We start from the raw sequence: 17,004 nt of genomic DNA on the forward strand, positions 1-17,004 counted from the left end.
CCTTACGAAAAGCTTTCTGGAATTCTAGGAAGTTTATATCATGTTGTGTGCTTTAGTTTTATTTGATATTATTGTCGCTTGTTCAAGAACCATTAATCAATTTGGTTAACGTCTTAATATAAAATAAATACTTTGAATAATATGAATTAATATGTGATATGTATAACATATATTTATTCTCCCCAAAATGTTTTGTTTAATGATAATACTACATGATAGTGAGTGTAACTATTAAATTAATAAAGTAACGATGGCCCTCATATGATGGCTTATTTTGCTGTTTTAGCTGTTGATTTGTATGCTAACTAAATCAATGAGACTGTTTCTGTATTTGTTTTTGCTCGTCTGTGAAAAAGACACAAACCTTTAAAAACACTCTGAAGACATACTTTCTCACTACACATAAAATGATTTTAACCAAAGCAAAAAATCATAAATATTTCTGGATTTTTTACATACAGTATAGTACAGTACAGTAAAGAAAAGGTTGTATGGATTATGCATTAGTTCCATATCATTACTAAAGTTTCATATTTAATAGTATTATTACATAAAACTTTCTATGATCTGTTTTTATCTCAATATAGTGAATTTTTATAGTGTGACTGTGACCAATGCATTTTTTTCCAAGGTCTTTATTATTGCAAAATAAGAAAAGAGAAGGATATTATGAATAATCCTTTAATTTTTTTTTTTTTTACAGACAACATGATAATGGAATGCTGATGGCTTAGAATGACCTATGGCATGACGACTGACACAAAGCACAACGTTTAAAAATAAAATCACTAAAGAAGAAACAAAGAAAGACAACATTATCACAGCAACATTCTTCGGAGCCTCTTCCTACACTGCAGATCTTTTCTTTTTTCAGCTGTCTCTTTAGAAACAAAAGAAGCAACATAAAGATGACAACTCCAACAATAAAATCAAAGAGAGACACTGTTTTCTCTTAAGGTAAAAAATAAGCATGTTTGAATATGATACAAAATGTTAAAATCCAACAAGTTCCTCTACGCCTCGGTGGATGGAAATGTTTAAAGATGAAAGAAAAGACAAAGACGCTCAAACTCCCTGGACATCCTGTGAGTACTGCTGTGGCAACAGTACTTTACACTTTGGCCCGCAATAACCATTACAGACATTTAAAAAAAAAAGTCTTTTTTTTTTAAATCATTTTCATTTTTTTGATTTTTGGAAAAACCACTGAATGAAACCCAGCTGACTGATTTTATTTTATATTTTAAGGAAAAAGTAACTAACACTTCGGCCAGTTCAAATGTTGGAAGTACAAGAAGACAAAATCAGTCTTCTTCCCCAGTGTTCAGTACCCACTTACATTAGATATGATTTCCTACACCTGCAAAATATAATGGAGATGTATTTAGAGCCCAAAACTGAAAATAGAAAGAATCAGGCATCTGTAGAAGATTACATTTTTCAAAATTTCCTCTGGATTATTTGATGCCCTTATGGATCAAACCTCTCAAATTTGTAAATACTATGTGTATATATGTATATAAGGTTAGAAAGATCAGAGAGAGAATGTGTACATACATATATAAATTACATGGAATGCTTAGTTATTTTATGTAAAAAAAGGTTAACTATAAACCTTCCCAAGATCTAGTCTTAAGTGGCATGTTATATTTAAAATAGCATACACCCACCTTAACTGAACTTTCTACTGCTATTATACAGAATAATAGGTGAAGAAAAGTTTACACACACACGCATACATTTATATTTTTATTCACACACACACATTTGTCAGATCAACCAGCTTGATTTATGTTGTTGGTCCCCAGACAGTGGTCCTTGCCTTGGTTTGCTCTATAAGGGTGGAATGTCTCTATTAAGTGGAAATCACAATTAGCCACATATCAAAGCATGCCCACCCCCCCACATCAAGGGATTTGGCTGGTGTCTGTCTACAGCTTTAAATGAACAGATTTGACCTAAAAAAATCCCCACAAACAGTAACACCAGTCAGTGAAACCGAGAGGAAATGCAGCTTTCCAAATTCCCATGTGTAGGCTCCATAGAAGTTAAAAAGGGGAAAAAAAGAGAAAGAAAGATGGATACTGTCTCCTTTATCCCACTGTATTCCCTACTTCCCATTAGCTCTTAACATTTTCACTGTGTTGTGACTGCAGCTATTTCACTTCACACTTTCATCCATATACAAGCCGTATGAAAACCACGAGGAGATGTCGTTGGATGCAGATCCAGAGTTGGCAGCTTACTTTACAGTACAGTCTTGGGTCAAGTTGCTTTTCTTTTTCTTTTTTATATCTGAGCCATCTTGCTCCCCGTTTTTGCTTATCCCCCCAAACAACCGCATCGCTTCAGAGGGACTGCCTGCCAATTCTCTCCCGGATCAGCCGCTCGCTCAGCTCCCACAAGGATACAGCCGTCGACTCGCTCTGGGCTTCCTGTGAAGGCAGGCAGCGGAAACAGTTGTTGAAATACATCCCTCCTAGGCTCTCCAGTTCAGGAGCAGTGGCGCAGTATACAGTGGTGGCCGCCCCTTGTTGCTGGAAAGACAAGAAAAAAACAATTTCAGTCAAGTGCAAAAGGAAACCAGTGAAACATTTTTTGGGGAGCTTCTCTGAGGGTCATATGCATGAAAGAAATCCAAAAGCATGTACATCCTAGAGTGTAAAACACTCCTTTCAGTGCATCCTACAGGAGAGAGGCCCACAGACTGACTGCCCTTCTTGCGTAATCAAATAGCACTGAGAAGGGATAAATCCTTCAGAATATTTTTAGCCAGCCTCTAGAAATGGAAAATGCTTTCTCTAAACTGATAGAAAATACCTTGGGAAAAGGCTTTGTATATATGGTATGTACAGGAGATATGGCTATCACAGATCTGCAAGCTGACATAGATAAGCAGACAGAATATCATAACAAATTTCTAAACAAAGGTTGTGACTGGTGTCACTGGAAGACTACACATGAGTTTCAGTCTAACTGCATGGACACACAAGAGCTCTACAAAGGCTTTAATGAGGCAGATATTCCATTAACATTTGCTTTCTAACTTCTCTGAAGCTTTAAATAAATGAAGCTTCAGGTAAGTTGTCTGCTAAAATTAAAAAAAAATTAAAAACTGGCAAAAAATAAAACTTTGTTTTTCATATTTTTTAAAACGAGTTTTAGCTGAAAGTTTCAATGTAAATGCAGGATAAAATGCCTCATAAGTAATCTAATGAGAGGTGTAATCAGGCATCTTTGATGTTTTACAAAACCCTGCCAAAATGAACTTGGGTGCTCCAATTAAGCATCGCTATATAAAGTGCAGAAGGGCACTGTGCCAAAACTGTCTATTCATCTCGTGTCAAAGGGATTTACACATACTGTATGAATGAGTCAATGGCGGCTGCCCAGTGTTCTAAAAGGACTGCTCAGCTGAGCAGACGAGCAGACATCCTGACAAGGTTGAATTGTTGAAAAGCAATGTTCACAGAGTACTCCGGCATAGACAAACATTACTGTGAATGCTCTTCGGAAAAAAAGAGGTTTTCTCACAACATATTTTACATCTTGCCTTTTGGTTGTGCAAGACCTATGATGCTAAAAGAGCCGGTTTCGCATCCCAGCTTAGTCCTCAAACTTCATGTACCTCATTGAACACGGTAACTACTCTGGAGTTTGAACTGTAAATTATACCGCATCAGGGCAAATTGTTTTGTAAATCCCATTTTAATAATTTTGCATGGTGAAGCTTAACCATTTTTCCCCTTAGTGCACTCTGTATTATACAGACTATTATGTACAGTAAGTTGAAATAGGAGCTGTTGTTAAGATGTGACTGGCTTTTGTGACACATTTTTGCCACATGATGCACTAAATATTTCTGTTGCAGTTTTTAAAGCCTAAAATGTGTAAAACAAGCAGAAACAAACTGAGAACACATCTTAAAACCTGCAGTTCCTGCAACCTTTTAATGTTCTAATATTAAACTTCCAAAAGATAGAGAAATCAAAACTAATAATAATTTTTGCCTTAAACATTTAAAACTTTTTAAATATATTTGTGCAAAATGTACATTTGTGGGAATTAAGCTGAAATCTGAAATGCAAGACCATCTTTTACGTTCTTATGCTTCAAAAATGCTAAGGCATCTTCATAAGAAAGAAAGGATAAACCTGACTTCTATAGGATATACATGAAATAAGCTTGTTCTTTATCTTCAAATACATGGGCAGAGCACTGATCTAAAAGTGTGAGGCAGTATTTAAGCAATCATCAGCCCATTAAGGCTGATGGCTGAATCTTCTGGCAAACACTGAGAATTATGCTGAAGGGAGTCTTTTAACATTAGAGTACAAAGCTACAGACTAATTTGAGAAGTTAAAACCAGATGCAGTGCAAGCTGCCTCAGCACACAAAAAAGAGAGAAGAAAACGTACGTCAGATGTTAGAAAAAATACTGTGAAGGTGGGAAAAGTTTTGCAACTATGATTTGATTAAAAATATCTTTCATAAATAAACCCCCATAACTTTACAAAATAGAAATAGTTTTAGCCAGATTTCCCTCAAAATTATTTTAAAAATAATTACACAACTTGTACCACCTTGCAAAAGTATGTCTGTAAAAAATGAAAGCAAAGTCACATGCTATGACCTTAATGTACTTACTAATCTAGTTGTAAAAATATGTGAAGAAAAATATTAATATGTAAAAGCACTAATTTTCTTTTATTTAGATTTTTTAAATTATTTTTTTAATTGCTGCCCTATATCTAACATAAGGCATATCAAACAAAAGGTTTTTTACTTTTATTACACACAGGCAATACATTCTCATAACCAGTTTTGTTTTGTTTTTTCTTGTTTTGAGGTTAATCATAACATGCTTATCATGGGATTGCAAAGCAATAAGATATTGTATATTGTGATCAGTCACTCTGTGACCTTGCATTTGACCTTTCAGCAAAGCCTGACTGATTTACAAGGTGCAGATGAACAGAGGGTGGCTCAGGTTAAAGAAAAAAAAACTTGAGGAAGCAGAAATGCGTGCTATGTGACACTGCTGCATAAAACTTTGATAATTAAAGCCTAATCACAGGTCAGAAATCTCGAAGCTATAAGAGAAGACGGGCATATTAAAGTGATAGATATACTGAAGAAACTCTTTCTTGTTACAGGACAAGAACTCACCCCCCAGCACAAGCACACACGCACACACATACTCTAACAGTCTTTTCATTTAATAAGGTTTCAATGCCATCCCCTATCTGCCCAAACATTTGCAAGCTGCCGAGGCAGACTGCTTCATCAATCTTTTTAGTGCATGTGAAATTACCTTGGATCTTGTTTTTGGTTTAAGCAAAGAGGGTATTATAATAAGGGAACATCATGCTACTTCACAAACCATTTGTCAGCCCGTACAGTACTGCCCGAGCAAGGAAAAGGTTACAGATTGTTAATAAATTACTGCTCTCTTATTGAGAGAGCTGGTGTCCTTCTTTATTAAAGATGTCATGAGACAAGCACTATGGCATTTATCGCTCAGTTTCCTACTGAGGTTGCCAGCTCATATGGTGAAAGGACCAATTGCAGAATAACAATCTACTGCACCAGCCACATTCAGAACTTGTCTTTCATAAATGATGACTTCAAAATATGTGAATATATAACTGTAATCTGGTATTTACCACTCACCTACAGTATATCTACAAAGATGACACTGAATCACCTTACATCTTTTTAGAATTCCAATAAAAAACAACATTAATACCAAATCCATTTTAGTATGTACTAACATCCATGACTTTTTAGTTTTACACAATAATATGGATCTTAAATGATCCCAGTTCCTGTGCCTAATTTTGCAATTGATTACCACAGCAATTATTGATACAGTGGTCCTGAACTAATAAGAGTATTTGACACAACTTACTCTATTAGTGATTATTATGAACTCCTTGTCATTCATTCATTCCTTAATTGAAGGGACTGTGTTATGAACATGTTTAGGTTGCTTCACAATAAAGAAAGCAGCTCTCTTTGTTATGTAAATCAATAAAAGAAATTGATTAATCACAAATCCGACCATACACTTCATAAGGTAATGTTAATGACAAAAAATAATAATCCTGAGGGAATAATTGAACTGGTGCCCTTATAAGCTCAATTGAAGAAGCCTGTGTTGTTTTTTTGTAAATGCATCTTGGGTCCATTAAGCAACGCAAACAGTGCCGGGATTCAGGAAAACAGCAGACTAATAGAGTGGCGTTGTGTGCGTGCCACACAGAGAGCAGTAATTTATTACACAGCGGTGTGGGAGATGAGGTAATAAGAAAGCATTTTGCACTGTGGAATAAATGGTGATCTCCACGCCCTCTCCATCTTACACCGTCTGGTGATAATGCTTTGGCTCTGGAGTTAAAATTACACTGCTCAGCCAGGAGAAACAAAAGATTTTTGACTGTCACTGGTCTGGCTGGCTGTGCTGTGTATTAAAAGCCAAACCCAAGAGCTGCACGCTGTCACAGCTGGTGGCGTCGTAGGTGGCATCAATCCCTGGAGCAACAGGGACACTGAATTCACATTTGGCCAAGGGCGAAATCTGGATAAATGTACTGTATGCTTACATAACAATCAATAACTGTTAAGGAAAATAAGCAATTTATAATCATAGAAATATTGCTCACTATTTCTGGTCCCCTGTTTTTATGAATCAACATTTGAAATATATAAAACAACATTACATCTAGCAGTTGAGAAAGGCCATTTACCCTTATTTAACATAACCGAAGTATTCCATCATTAAGGCAGAGAAGGTTAAATTTTGTACAGTAAATGTCTTCTCGTACTTTTACACCTCTGTTAAGGTATTTGTATAGGACACAAGAAAGACAAGCAGATCTAATCTCAAATAAATCTAAGGTCGTTAATTTTTCATTTTACTAAATGACTGAATAAACCCTGGTAACATATGACTGGAATTTACATTTTGTTTTTAAACATTAAAGGGATGTTAATTGACATAGGATAGCCTAACAAGAAGCAATAACAAAGTGCACCATAGCATCTGCTGCAGATAATGCTATGCTCTAGAGGAATGTGCTTTACTATGCCAGGAAAAGGGTGAAGAAATAATAATGGCATAATCATCAGAGGGAAAAGTAGCATGGCTTAGATTATACAGAGCTAATGGATCTTGTGAATAATTTAATTGTAAAGCTGCTGCCCCCTAGCCAACCAATGGATTCAAAAAAGGGGATGCAATTCTTGGCCTGTTTAACTCTTACAAACCTAGGACACTTCTGCAAGGACAGTCACTGGTGCAGAAGGATTCAGATTGACTCAGCTGGCTGACTGCTCCCAACCGAATCATGTTTTAAAATGAGTTACTGTTTTAGACAAATATTGAGATAATTGTCATTTAAAGGAATTTTAAAAAGGCAAAACATTTTCATTTTTTCCACAATCCCATAATCCCTACACTATGGGCACCTCAGCATGCCATTTCCAGATACTGTAATTTGGTATAAAAAGTAAAGAGTAAATTGTACTCTAATAAATAACTTTAGAAAAACAGAAGAGAAAGTCTTCATCTGATATTGGTGAATGGCTGATTTTGGACATTTGATCATATATTTTGTAACCTTAAATTAATTAATAAATAGAGAAGTATTAATTGCTTACAGACAATGAGCAGGTGGCTTTTCAGCCTGTGCTGTTTAAGCTCACAATCTGTTTCCTGACAGTTTGATTTAAATTCTGAAAGCAATAAGAATACTGTACATATAATTAAGTCATTTCAGAATCTTTTGTTTAGCAGATTAACTGAGCAGGATACCAGAAAGAGTTTAGTGCCACAACAAATGCAAATTGTTTTCCAGTTAATATGTACAGTATTAGAAGGGTTAAACTCACAGAGTTCATGTCTGCATGTGCAAACCTCACTGCCCTTGCAGGTTGAATTCAGTTTGGGATTTCTTGTCCATACCCAGGGATTGAATCATGCTGCCATCTTTGCAGTGTTTTACCAATTCCCCAAAATAGAAATAGTGACCAACTCTGAGTCATCAAGCAGCTGTGAATGTACCAATCAGTGTCCCATCAGTTCCAACACGGGAGGGGAATTTGAGTAATTAGTGCTGGGAAAGGGGGATAATCCTTCTGTCTTAAGTCAGTGGGAAACCACAGTAGATGGAGCAAGGGAGCTGTCCCCCTTTTCCTGGAACACAGAGAATTTCAACCAGTAAAGCTATCCTTCCAGTTCTTGAATGCAAAGGTCAGACAGAAAAGGGAAGTTTCTATGAGTTATTCCTCAGACAAATTGGTACACTGCACCTAGCCCATACAAAATCTTACACTAACACATATGCCTTTGTGTCATTACACAGAGGTCTGTTAAACTGATATAATTTAAGATAAAAAGTTTAAAGTGGTACCGCTGGAAGATAATCAAAGCTGTATGTACAGTATGCCTCTACCTAACATTATAAAGCTGCCATTATAGACCATGTGTGTCCAGACTGATAGATGCAAGAATGTAACAAAAGCCTCTATCATTAACCTTTTTCAATGACAAGATTTGAACCATAATTAACTAATGTTTTTTTTCTTCAGTGTCCCATCTATATATTTATTAGCTTTTACCTTTCAAATGTTCAAATATTTCAAACTGCAACGGTTAAAGGATTTTACAAGGATTGTAATCCAAACCAAATAGGAACTGCATCATCTTACTACTTATCTTAACCCCAGGACATTTAGACCTGATGACCCCTATGGGTAATAAGCTTTATGAGATAACATACTAACACGCTGAGCCATCCACTACTGTCATTTATCAAAACAGAAGCTGTGAAATCAACGGTGTATATACCCAGTATGAAATCCAGCCATTTCTAATTGTAGGTTATACTGAAGACAACACTAAGTTTCTTTTATAAATAACAATAGCAAATAAACAGTTTACTGTAATTATGTAGAAATAAAATGTAGATGTACATCTACAGTAGATGTACTTTATCCGTTTACAAACAAAACTGTCCATTTCTCTGTATCTTCAGATTGCCATATTATCTGTTAGATCTTTAGCTGCTAATTGAAATATATACAGTATATAGCCCTAGCACAAAGTGGCTCTGACACAGTCAATGGTATATGTATAGTTATATAGAGAATCAAAAGGGGGATACCTTCAGTGTGACACAAATTATTGTTGTTTTAAATAAGCATTGAGCCATCCTTAAGTGTTTGAAGAGTAAAGAGTGGACCTATAGCACAGAAAAAAACAGGTAATGCAAATATACAGGAAAACACAACAACTTTCACTCAAGCATAAGTTGACACCAAATCTGCTGACTGATGTTGCAGTTATTTTTACTCAAGGATAAAATTCTAATCAGCTTTGTATTTAAGCCGAATACTTCTGCAGCAATATCAAGGTGGAAATGCCAAAGCATCACAACAAATACCATCAACCACATAAACAAAAAAACTTTCAATGAAGGACTTTCAATGGAGCTCAGTCTTGCTAGAACTTGCAATAAGGAAAGCAAAAGAGCCCTTCTGCAACAGTCCTGGAGGTTCAAGACTGCACTGGGACAGTGAAGAGCTTTGAGAGAAATAGCTTTAATGATCGCAATCTTCCCAGCCATGGACTCTGGCTACAACCATAATGAGTGAGGCTTTACGGAGCTGGCTTGGTGTTTAATTCATGTCTTCCAAATACACCACAAACATGAAAAAAATAAAAAGGAGATGTATTTTTGCAATAAAAACAAAATTTCAATAATAATAGCATTGGTTAAGACAAACAAAAGGCTGCGAGAAAAGGCCTGATGGGCTTGGAGGACAGTGCGTTTAAAGATCCTTGTAAAGACAGGTGCTTCTGTATTGTGTTTATATGTTCTGTGTGTATATTTGTGTAGAACCCTATGAACAAGCTCAAGTCTGTACGACTCAGAGGGCTCTTAACACCACCCAGTTTGTTAATATTTCATTAGTACACAGAGTCTCATTTATACTGTTTCCATAATTAATGACAATAGCATAGGCACTGCCTTTATAAGGCGATGATGTGTGTCTGTTGGTCGATGGTTTCTTTGACAAGAACAAAATAGATTAATATGATTCACCAGCATCTTACCACTAGTTTGTAGTGCTCTATAGTATGTACTGTTGTTTTAGTCACAGCATTAAATGTCAATACTCTATTAGTGAATATTTCCAAGCCCTCAATTGCTCATAGAATATAGTAAATCAAGAATATCACTAGTACCTTTATTATGCTATACCTTAGCATAGAGAAATGGAAAGAGGTTATGTCTTCAAAAAATAAAAAGATTGCGTTCAATCATGCGAACGTTCTCTTTATATGCATGTGATGACTATTCAAACTACTGTACTTTAGAAGAAATGATAAAGCTGCCTTTTCTTCTCCTGACTAGACTGTAAATAAAACACGAAATGTAGATCAGACCGTTCTCAGCCCCACCTCTGTAAATAAGTTGTAAATAACAAACTGCTATGCATGCTGATATTCTAGCAATTCTTTCAGGTACTTTTATAATCCAAAATTCTCATATGGCATGTAATGAAAAAATGAAAAATAAAAAAAAATAAAAAATGGTTTGTTAAATTTGACTTAAGGATCATAAAGAAAAACTGTCTTAGTAATTAATGTTTTCTTACTAGATGGTAACTTACTTTGCCTGTCATTTCCACTGTGTATTCTCTTCATATTATTGTTACTTGTCCATGCATTTGTAAAGGTAGGGTTGAGGCAAAGTGTAAAATGACTCCAACTTCTGAAAGTAACTGCAAAGAATATTAGCGGAGATGACTGCACAGTTTCTGACCATGTTATTGTTGCCCTGTGATATATTACTCATCATATATCCATATACATTGACAAATTAAGTCTCTATCAATAAATGTTTCACAGTTTATTACTGTGTACTGTATAGTAGAATTTCAATTCATGAAAAGTATTTTTTATGGACAAAGTCAAGGTCTGAATGCAGTTCGATGTATATAACCAAAAGACATATTTTCACCAGCTTCAAACTAATTTTTTTAACTGGTTTGCTTACATTCACGAGACAAAAACACATTCAAAAAGTAACGATAGAATTGGAGAGAATTCAGTTTGTGAAACAAACTGATCTTTGAAAAGAAAAAAAATAATTACAGGGCACTGTTAATTTGTAAATTAATTAAGGTTTTTAAATTAAGGGCTTTTTTCACTTTCAAATGTTCATGAAAGTATTGGAAAAGACTTTCAGATATCGTCCTTTAATTGTAACTTCTTAAATAAAATAATGAGATTTGCCTCAGCCCTAAAGATTGAACTGTACAGTATTATAAAAGGACAGACTAGGCACTGGTATTTACGCTAAGTTAGACATGGGATTCAATGAGAACTGTTTTCTAGGAATGTTTATTTTCAATCATGTAAGATCCACAACAATCATGATAGATGGAAGTGTCTACTTTTTAATCTGTGCTAAAGATATTTTAAATTTAATAAATAATCATTGTAACAAGAATCACTGCCTTTCTTGTTTTTTAGGCCTGTATTAACACCTTCATATGACTTAAAGAGACATAGACCCATGAACATACTCTATTAAATGGTGTACAAATACTGAATGTTTCAATAAAACCTTCTTTTGCAGAATTTTTCTTGCAAATAAAATATAAAGGCACATATTTTTTGGAATACAAATGATGTGTCGTATGAAAGTACAACTCCTTATGTCAGCAGTTCTTAATCAAAACATGATATGTCTAAAAAACAGGCGAACAAAACTGTACCTTAAACTGATGAGTTACTTCTATGCAAATTACATGGCTGAAATTAAGAGGTAAGCGGGGGAGCAATTTCTGTGCTCTTTGTTGATCAGGATTTGAGCTCACTGTAGGAACTGTTGTTAAATTAAGGAATAAGGGCTGATGAGAAACACATCACAGTCGTGGCCACACTGCAATAAGGGTAGCCTTACGTTGATATAAAAGCTAATACAACTATGTACTGTAGCTGCTTTGTCTTTATGGAATAATAAAAATACAAATCATAGCACTCTTGGCAAACTCGGCCAACTGTAAAGCATACTGTTTTTTAAGCAAAGAAAAAAAACATTCAAAATAAAAACAAATAAAAATGATTTTTAAATAAATAAATCTCTGTATACTGAATGTTTTGTTCCTGAAATAGGCTCATAGAAGCCTAATTGAACACTGAGTCAGAGCCACTGCAATGCTCCCAGTAAGCTCCTAATGAGTCACCTGCAATCCATCTTGTGATTTCTCATTTGAAAGCCTTCATCACTGCACTCACACCCCTCCTACGTATTCAGAGATATGCCCTGACTTTCAGCAGTTTTAAACTGGCACAGAACATTCCTAAGCTTGACATAAAGCCTAAGCTGAGGTTTTTTAAGTGTTAACACTGGGCAGCAGCTCATTTAAATGAAAACACTGTGAAGATCTCTGCTTCTGTAAATCCTCATAATGGTGTGAAGAGGGGATCCTATGAGAGCCATTTACTGAGGTTTTGTTTACCTTAGCACTCATCGGCCTGGGCTTCAACAAGCCGACAGACCATTTGAGCGTGCTCCACACAGCTGTGTGGGGAGGCCTGAGTGACAGCTCAGACCAGATAAACACCTCGAATGACAGACAGTTCAACAGCACCGCCATTCACTGTGCCCAATGAACCAGGCTGGAAAGGATTTAAGCAACAAAACACACTCCACTTCAGGCTAATTTGTTCAACCAGAAAGCTGCAAGCGAGTGGAAGCCTGCAAAACAGATGAATAATGGCTGGAATCAATGGCCTTTCAGAGAGAGGCCTCCTGCTTCTTGCTCTCTAGAGGCAGACAATGATAATGTAAACTGTCACTAAGTAAACAGGGTCGTATGTGAATTAGGTAGCAAACAATATGGAAACTCTTTGTTTTCAGCGCTTGTTTTCAAACTGCAGAATGTTCAGAGGTTAAAGAAAAAGGGCCAGCTGTGGCAGGAAATGCTTCCTAGTAAATTTTGTAGGTTAGATGTGAATTAAGAAAGCTCAATAGAAGACCAGGGCTCATCCTGATTCTCTTTAGGAGCTTCGAATAGTGCTTAACCTAATCGTTCAGATTTAAAAGGAGCAGGTTTACTTTAGCTGGGATTCAATCTTCATATTTCCCTTTTTTGCACAAAAAAGCAAAAAATATTATTCAGCAATATTATACAAAAACATGTAATGAAATTTCTAATACAGTACATTACAAAATGATTTTACAATAACTGTCAATAATAAAATAATACACATTTTGCCTTGATTATACTACTCCTTTATATTACTGTGTATTGTACAGATACTAAACCGTGATTTATTGTTTTAAAATATTTAAATATAACTCACAAAAAAGAGATGCTTGTAAATAATTAAAAGAAATAAAAACGATGCTTCACACATGTTTCCGGATGTTAACTGCTAAGTGCATAGCCTCTCTCCACACTCTGCACTAGTGTGTTAGATTATCACATCATAACACACCACTCTTTTGACAGCCACAAGAGACAGGCGAGTTTTTATGAAGATTATCAGTGTTTCTGTCAAATTACGTTTGTGGGGAGGAGGGATGTAGTCGAGAGGGGGTGCTTGTTAGCACAATGTTAAGGTACTTTATAAAGTGCACCCCACCAAGTACTTCACTGCAGATGCAATGAGGGAGTGAGAAAGATGGATACTTTGACAACTTTATATTCATCTTTCCTTTCTTAGACTGCTCCATTCCACAACCCACGCTTTCCGTAAAAGAAGTCAGCTGAGTACTTGAAAAAGCAAGAGGCAGTTTTAGGGTGGATATCAAGAAATAATTAGAAACATTACCATGCATTTACGGGAAACAGTGCTAGTGAACACTTTATATTCAATAAGAGGAGCGCCTACACGATCTGCAGGTGTAACATACCCTACAAGATGTGTGACAGCAAAGGTGACAGCACTTCTTCTGTGGCTGGCCCGTTCCTAGGCTTTGTGACTGAGTGGTAAGAGAATGGAAAGGATGTGCACGAGCCAATATTCAAAATAGGAAAGGAGGTGTTGAGCTCTGCACCGAAGAGTCACAATAGAATAGAAACAATATTTTAATTTACTCTTGATTGCACAGAATTCCTAAACAGAAAATATAAGCAGAATACTTATCTGCCCGAAGATGCATTTTACTAACTTTTTTTTTTTCAAACACTAAACCATTGCATTAAAATTTAATCTGATCCTGCATTTCAGAGCACATCCTGTTTTTATTACAGCACACTACTACTGACAGTAGCAGACAACCTGCTAGGTTTCATCACTACAGATTGTATTATACACAAAGCAGACAGACTTCTCAAGAACGAAAACTATATATGTACATACTGTATGTATATATATATTATATCTATTTTTCTTTCACCCCTTGGGATAAACATGGCTACTTACTACAAGCCATTAGGTCTCTGCTGTCAGACTGCCTGCCAGCCCATGCTCTTTCACAGGCATGAGGGGGAGATTTCCATTCCCTCTCAAGCCTGCCAGCACCAAGAGAGGAGGGAAGGAAACACGGGAGAGATGAAAAGATGATCAATTTCTGTTCAGGACATGCGGTAAATGAACTCTTATGATTAGAGTCTCTTATTCTTCAGTCTGTGCCATAAGGCTACAGGACCTTACCCCTCCATATGCATTAAATCCTATTAAAATCGCCTTCATTATAACATGTGCTACCTTGTAATAGTCGCAAAAAGGCAGCTAGCTCCCAAGAGTGGCATTAAGGTGATGGTGGAGTGCACAGTTCCCGATTTTCAGGAAAACCATTTTCATATTTTCAAGGGTGAGTAATAATGATATGTTCAGAATTGTAGCACCCAGACATTCCTCCCTGTTTTGCACAACATTGAGGCCCGATGTGGTCATATAAACACTGTGCCTTGGTATTCCCAGTCTGTGAGAATTAACAAAATCCCTCTATCCAGCACGCTTAAGAAAAAAACGTTGGCAGTAAGTAGTGCTCAATCAATAAACTCAATCAAGCTATATAATATCCACTATTTTTTTACTTCCTCAAAAGCACAGAAGAAATGACAAATATTATATGTGCTCTTTTTTCATGGAAAGAAAGTTCCCATGACACCGTACACACAGAGAGGACTACGTCCTAAAACACACAGTTGCAAACTTCAGTTTTCTGGTTTGTTTTTTAATTGCCCTCATTTCCTTTACTTTTTGTCTGAAGGTTATCAACAGAACTGTGATGATTAATTAAAATACAGAGAGAGTCGTTCATTGGGAAGTGTGTTTCTGTGTATTTAACAAAATCACTTAAAGTGGTACAGAGAGGACGTATTCAATTACTTATTTCATTATACCCCTAGGTATAATCAATTTGCAGACACTCAATAACAAAGTTAAACAAACCTGTCAGCAAATCCTCATCATCTACATCTCACCAAATGATGGAAAACCACTTTTCCTTTGTCTGGAAAATAAACACAAGAATTTTGTTTTGGTTCTCCCTATACCTGCCGGAATAACATTAACAAGGAAAAAAGATTGTAAGCTGTTAGGTGCTTAATCAGAAAATCTTACTTATTGTTGATTTTTTAGTACGTATAAAGGAAATAATACAATTAAAAAGATCAGCTGACTTCATTCCTTTTATGTATACAGTACTAATCCAGATATACATATGCTTTTAAAAACTAAAAAAGTAAAAAAGCGGCAAATGCTCACATGATGCTTAACATTTGATTAATGTTAGAAATTATCCACTAAGCCTTATAATAGTTTTATAATTGTAAAATCTGACAGCTAAATACAACTGTACAATAATATTCATTGAAGACTAAATAAACATTTTAAAGGCGGTTCCAGTTAATGAGGCATAATTATCAGAACAGATAAATTATTCTGTTTTAGAACTGTCATCTACAGTATACATGTCAAAAACAACAGTGGCTAATAAGACTAGGAAACACAAAACCTAAACTCAATGTCTCAACATCACTTTGTTTTTTTAAATTACTTTTAGAAGAAGATGTTATGCTCCCTTTGCCCCTCTAGAATCAGAAAGTAAAAATAAAAGTACAACAAAATACCTCTAGGCTGCTAAATACTGGTTATTTAAACTTTGCGAGAACAGTGTGGACAACCAAATCAGTCTATCATTGTTGGGGTTAATTCACATCATTATGTTCCTAACACAATAGGCGGCCTTCATAATGTATTCGCTCCGGCCTATCTAGAAGGTTTCAGCTGAATGCCAGTGCTTTTCCAGCAAACAGCAAATCACAAAAGGGTACAGAAAAGGCTTCAGCAAAACCTGCAGCAGACTCTGGTTTGCATGAGACAGTAATAACAGAATCACTGGACGGAAGCCAGCTCCTGCTGATATAATTATCATGATACCTTGTAAAAGTATTTTTTTCTAAGAGTATCTCCCTAAGAATCAAATAATGGCTTATTTGTTGGGGTAGCTTAATAAACAGGAAAAGACTGAGTTATTTAACCAAAAATAAATGAAAATCTAACTTGTCACCTGCTGTCCTGTTTTCTCTGTTCCAGGGAACCGGGGCTCAAATGGGATTGCAGTATTGTTCAGAAATGTACAAAATGATAAAATTCATATTGTTTTCTTTCGGGATGGATGATAGGATGCTGAAGCTATCCCAACATACCAAGATGAAATAAAAGCTGCTTTCCATCCCATTCCTCTGCTAAGCACACTGCTGCCACTGTCAGAAGATGGTCACTATCTTTGGTTTGTGGTACTTAAGAAATAACTCAAAACAAAGCAAACAGGGTTTCAAGACACAGACATGCAGTGAATGATGAAGCTCAGGGGGGAATAAACAATGTTCAAGTGACAATCATTCATCAGTCAAGGGCTGGAAATTTTGCTGGCTACTGATAAGATCAAGTGTGTGTCAGTTGTCAAGTGTCTCCTGTCACACTTCAATGTGAACTTAACTGGAAGAAGTACGTGCGGCAGTGTGTGT

General features: G+C 35.9%; 1 protein-coding gene across 1 annotated transcript in view; it reads right to left on the reverse strand.

Annotated features, from left to right (window-relative positions):
• Positions 1–1,736: 1,736 nt before the first annotated feature.
• The window catches only part of wwox (WW domain containing oxidoreductase), a 379,609-nt gene continuing 364,341 nt past the window's right edge, over positions 1,737–17,004 (reverse strand). Inside the window, exon 9 of the mRNA XM_088614153.1 lies at positions 1,737–2,537. Coding sequence (XP_088470279.1) covers positions 2,349–2,537 — 189 coding nt within the window. The 3' untranslated portion in view covers positions 1,737–2,348. The remainder of the gene's footprint in view (positions 2,538–17,004) is intronic.

Source organism: Lepisosteus platostomus, chromosome 20, assembly GCF_059453375.1.
Source record: "Lepisosteus platostomus isolate fLepPlt1 chromosome 20, fLepPlt1.hap1, whole genome shotgun sequence".
Classification (NCBI taxonomy): Eukaryota; Metazoa; Chordata; class Actinopteri; order Semionotiformes; family Lepisosteidae; genus Lepisosteus; species Lepisosteus platostomus.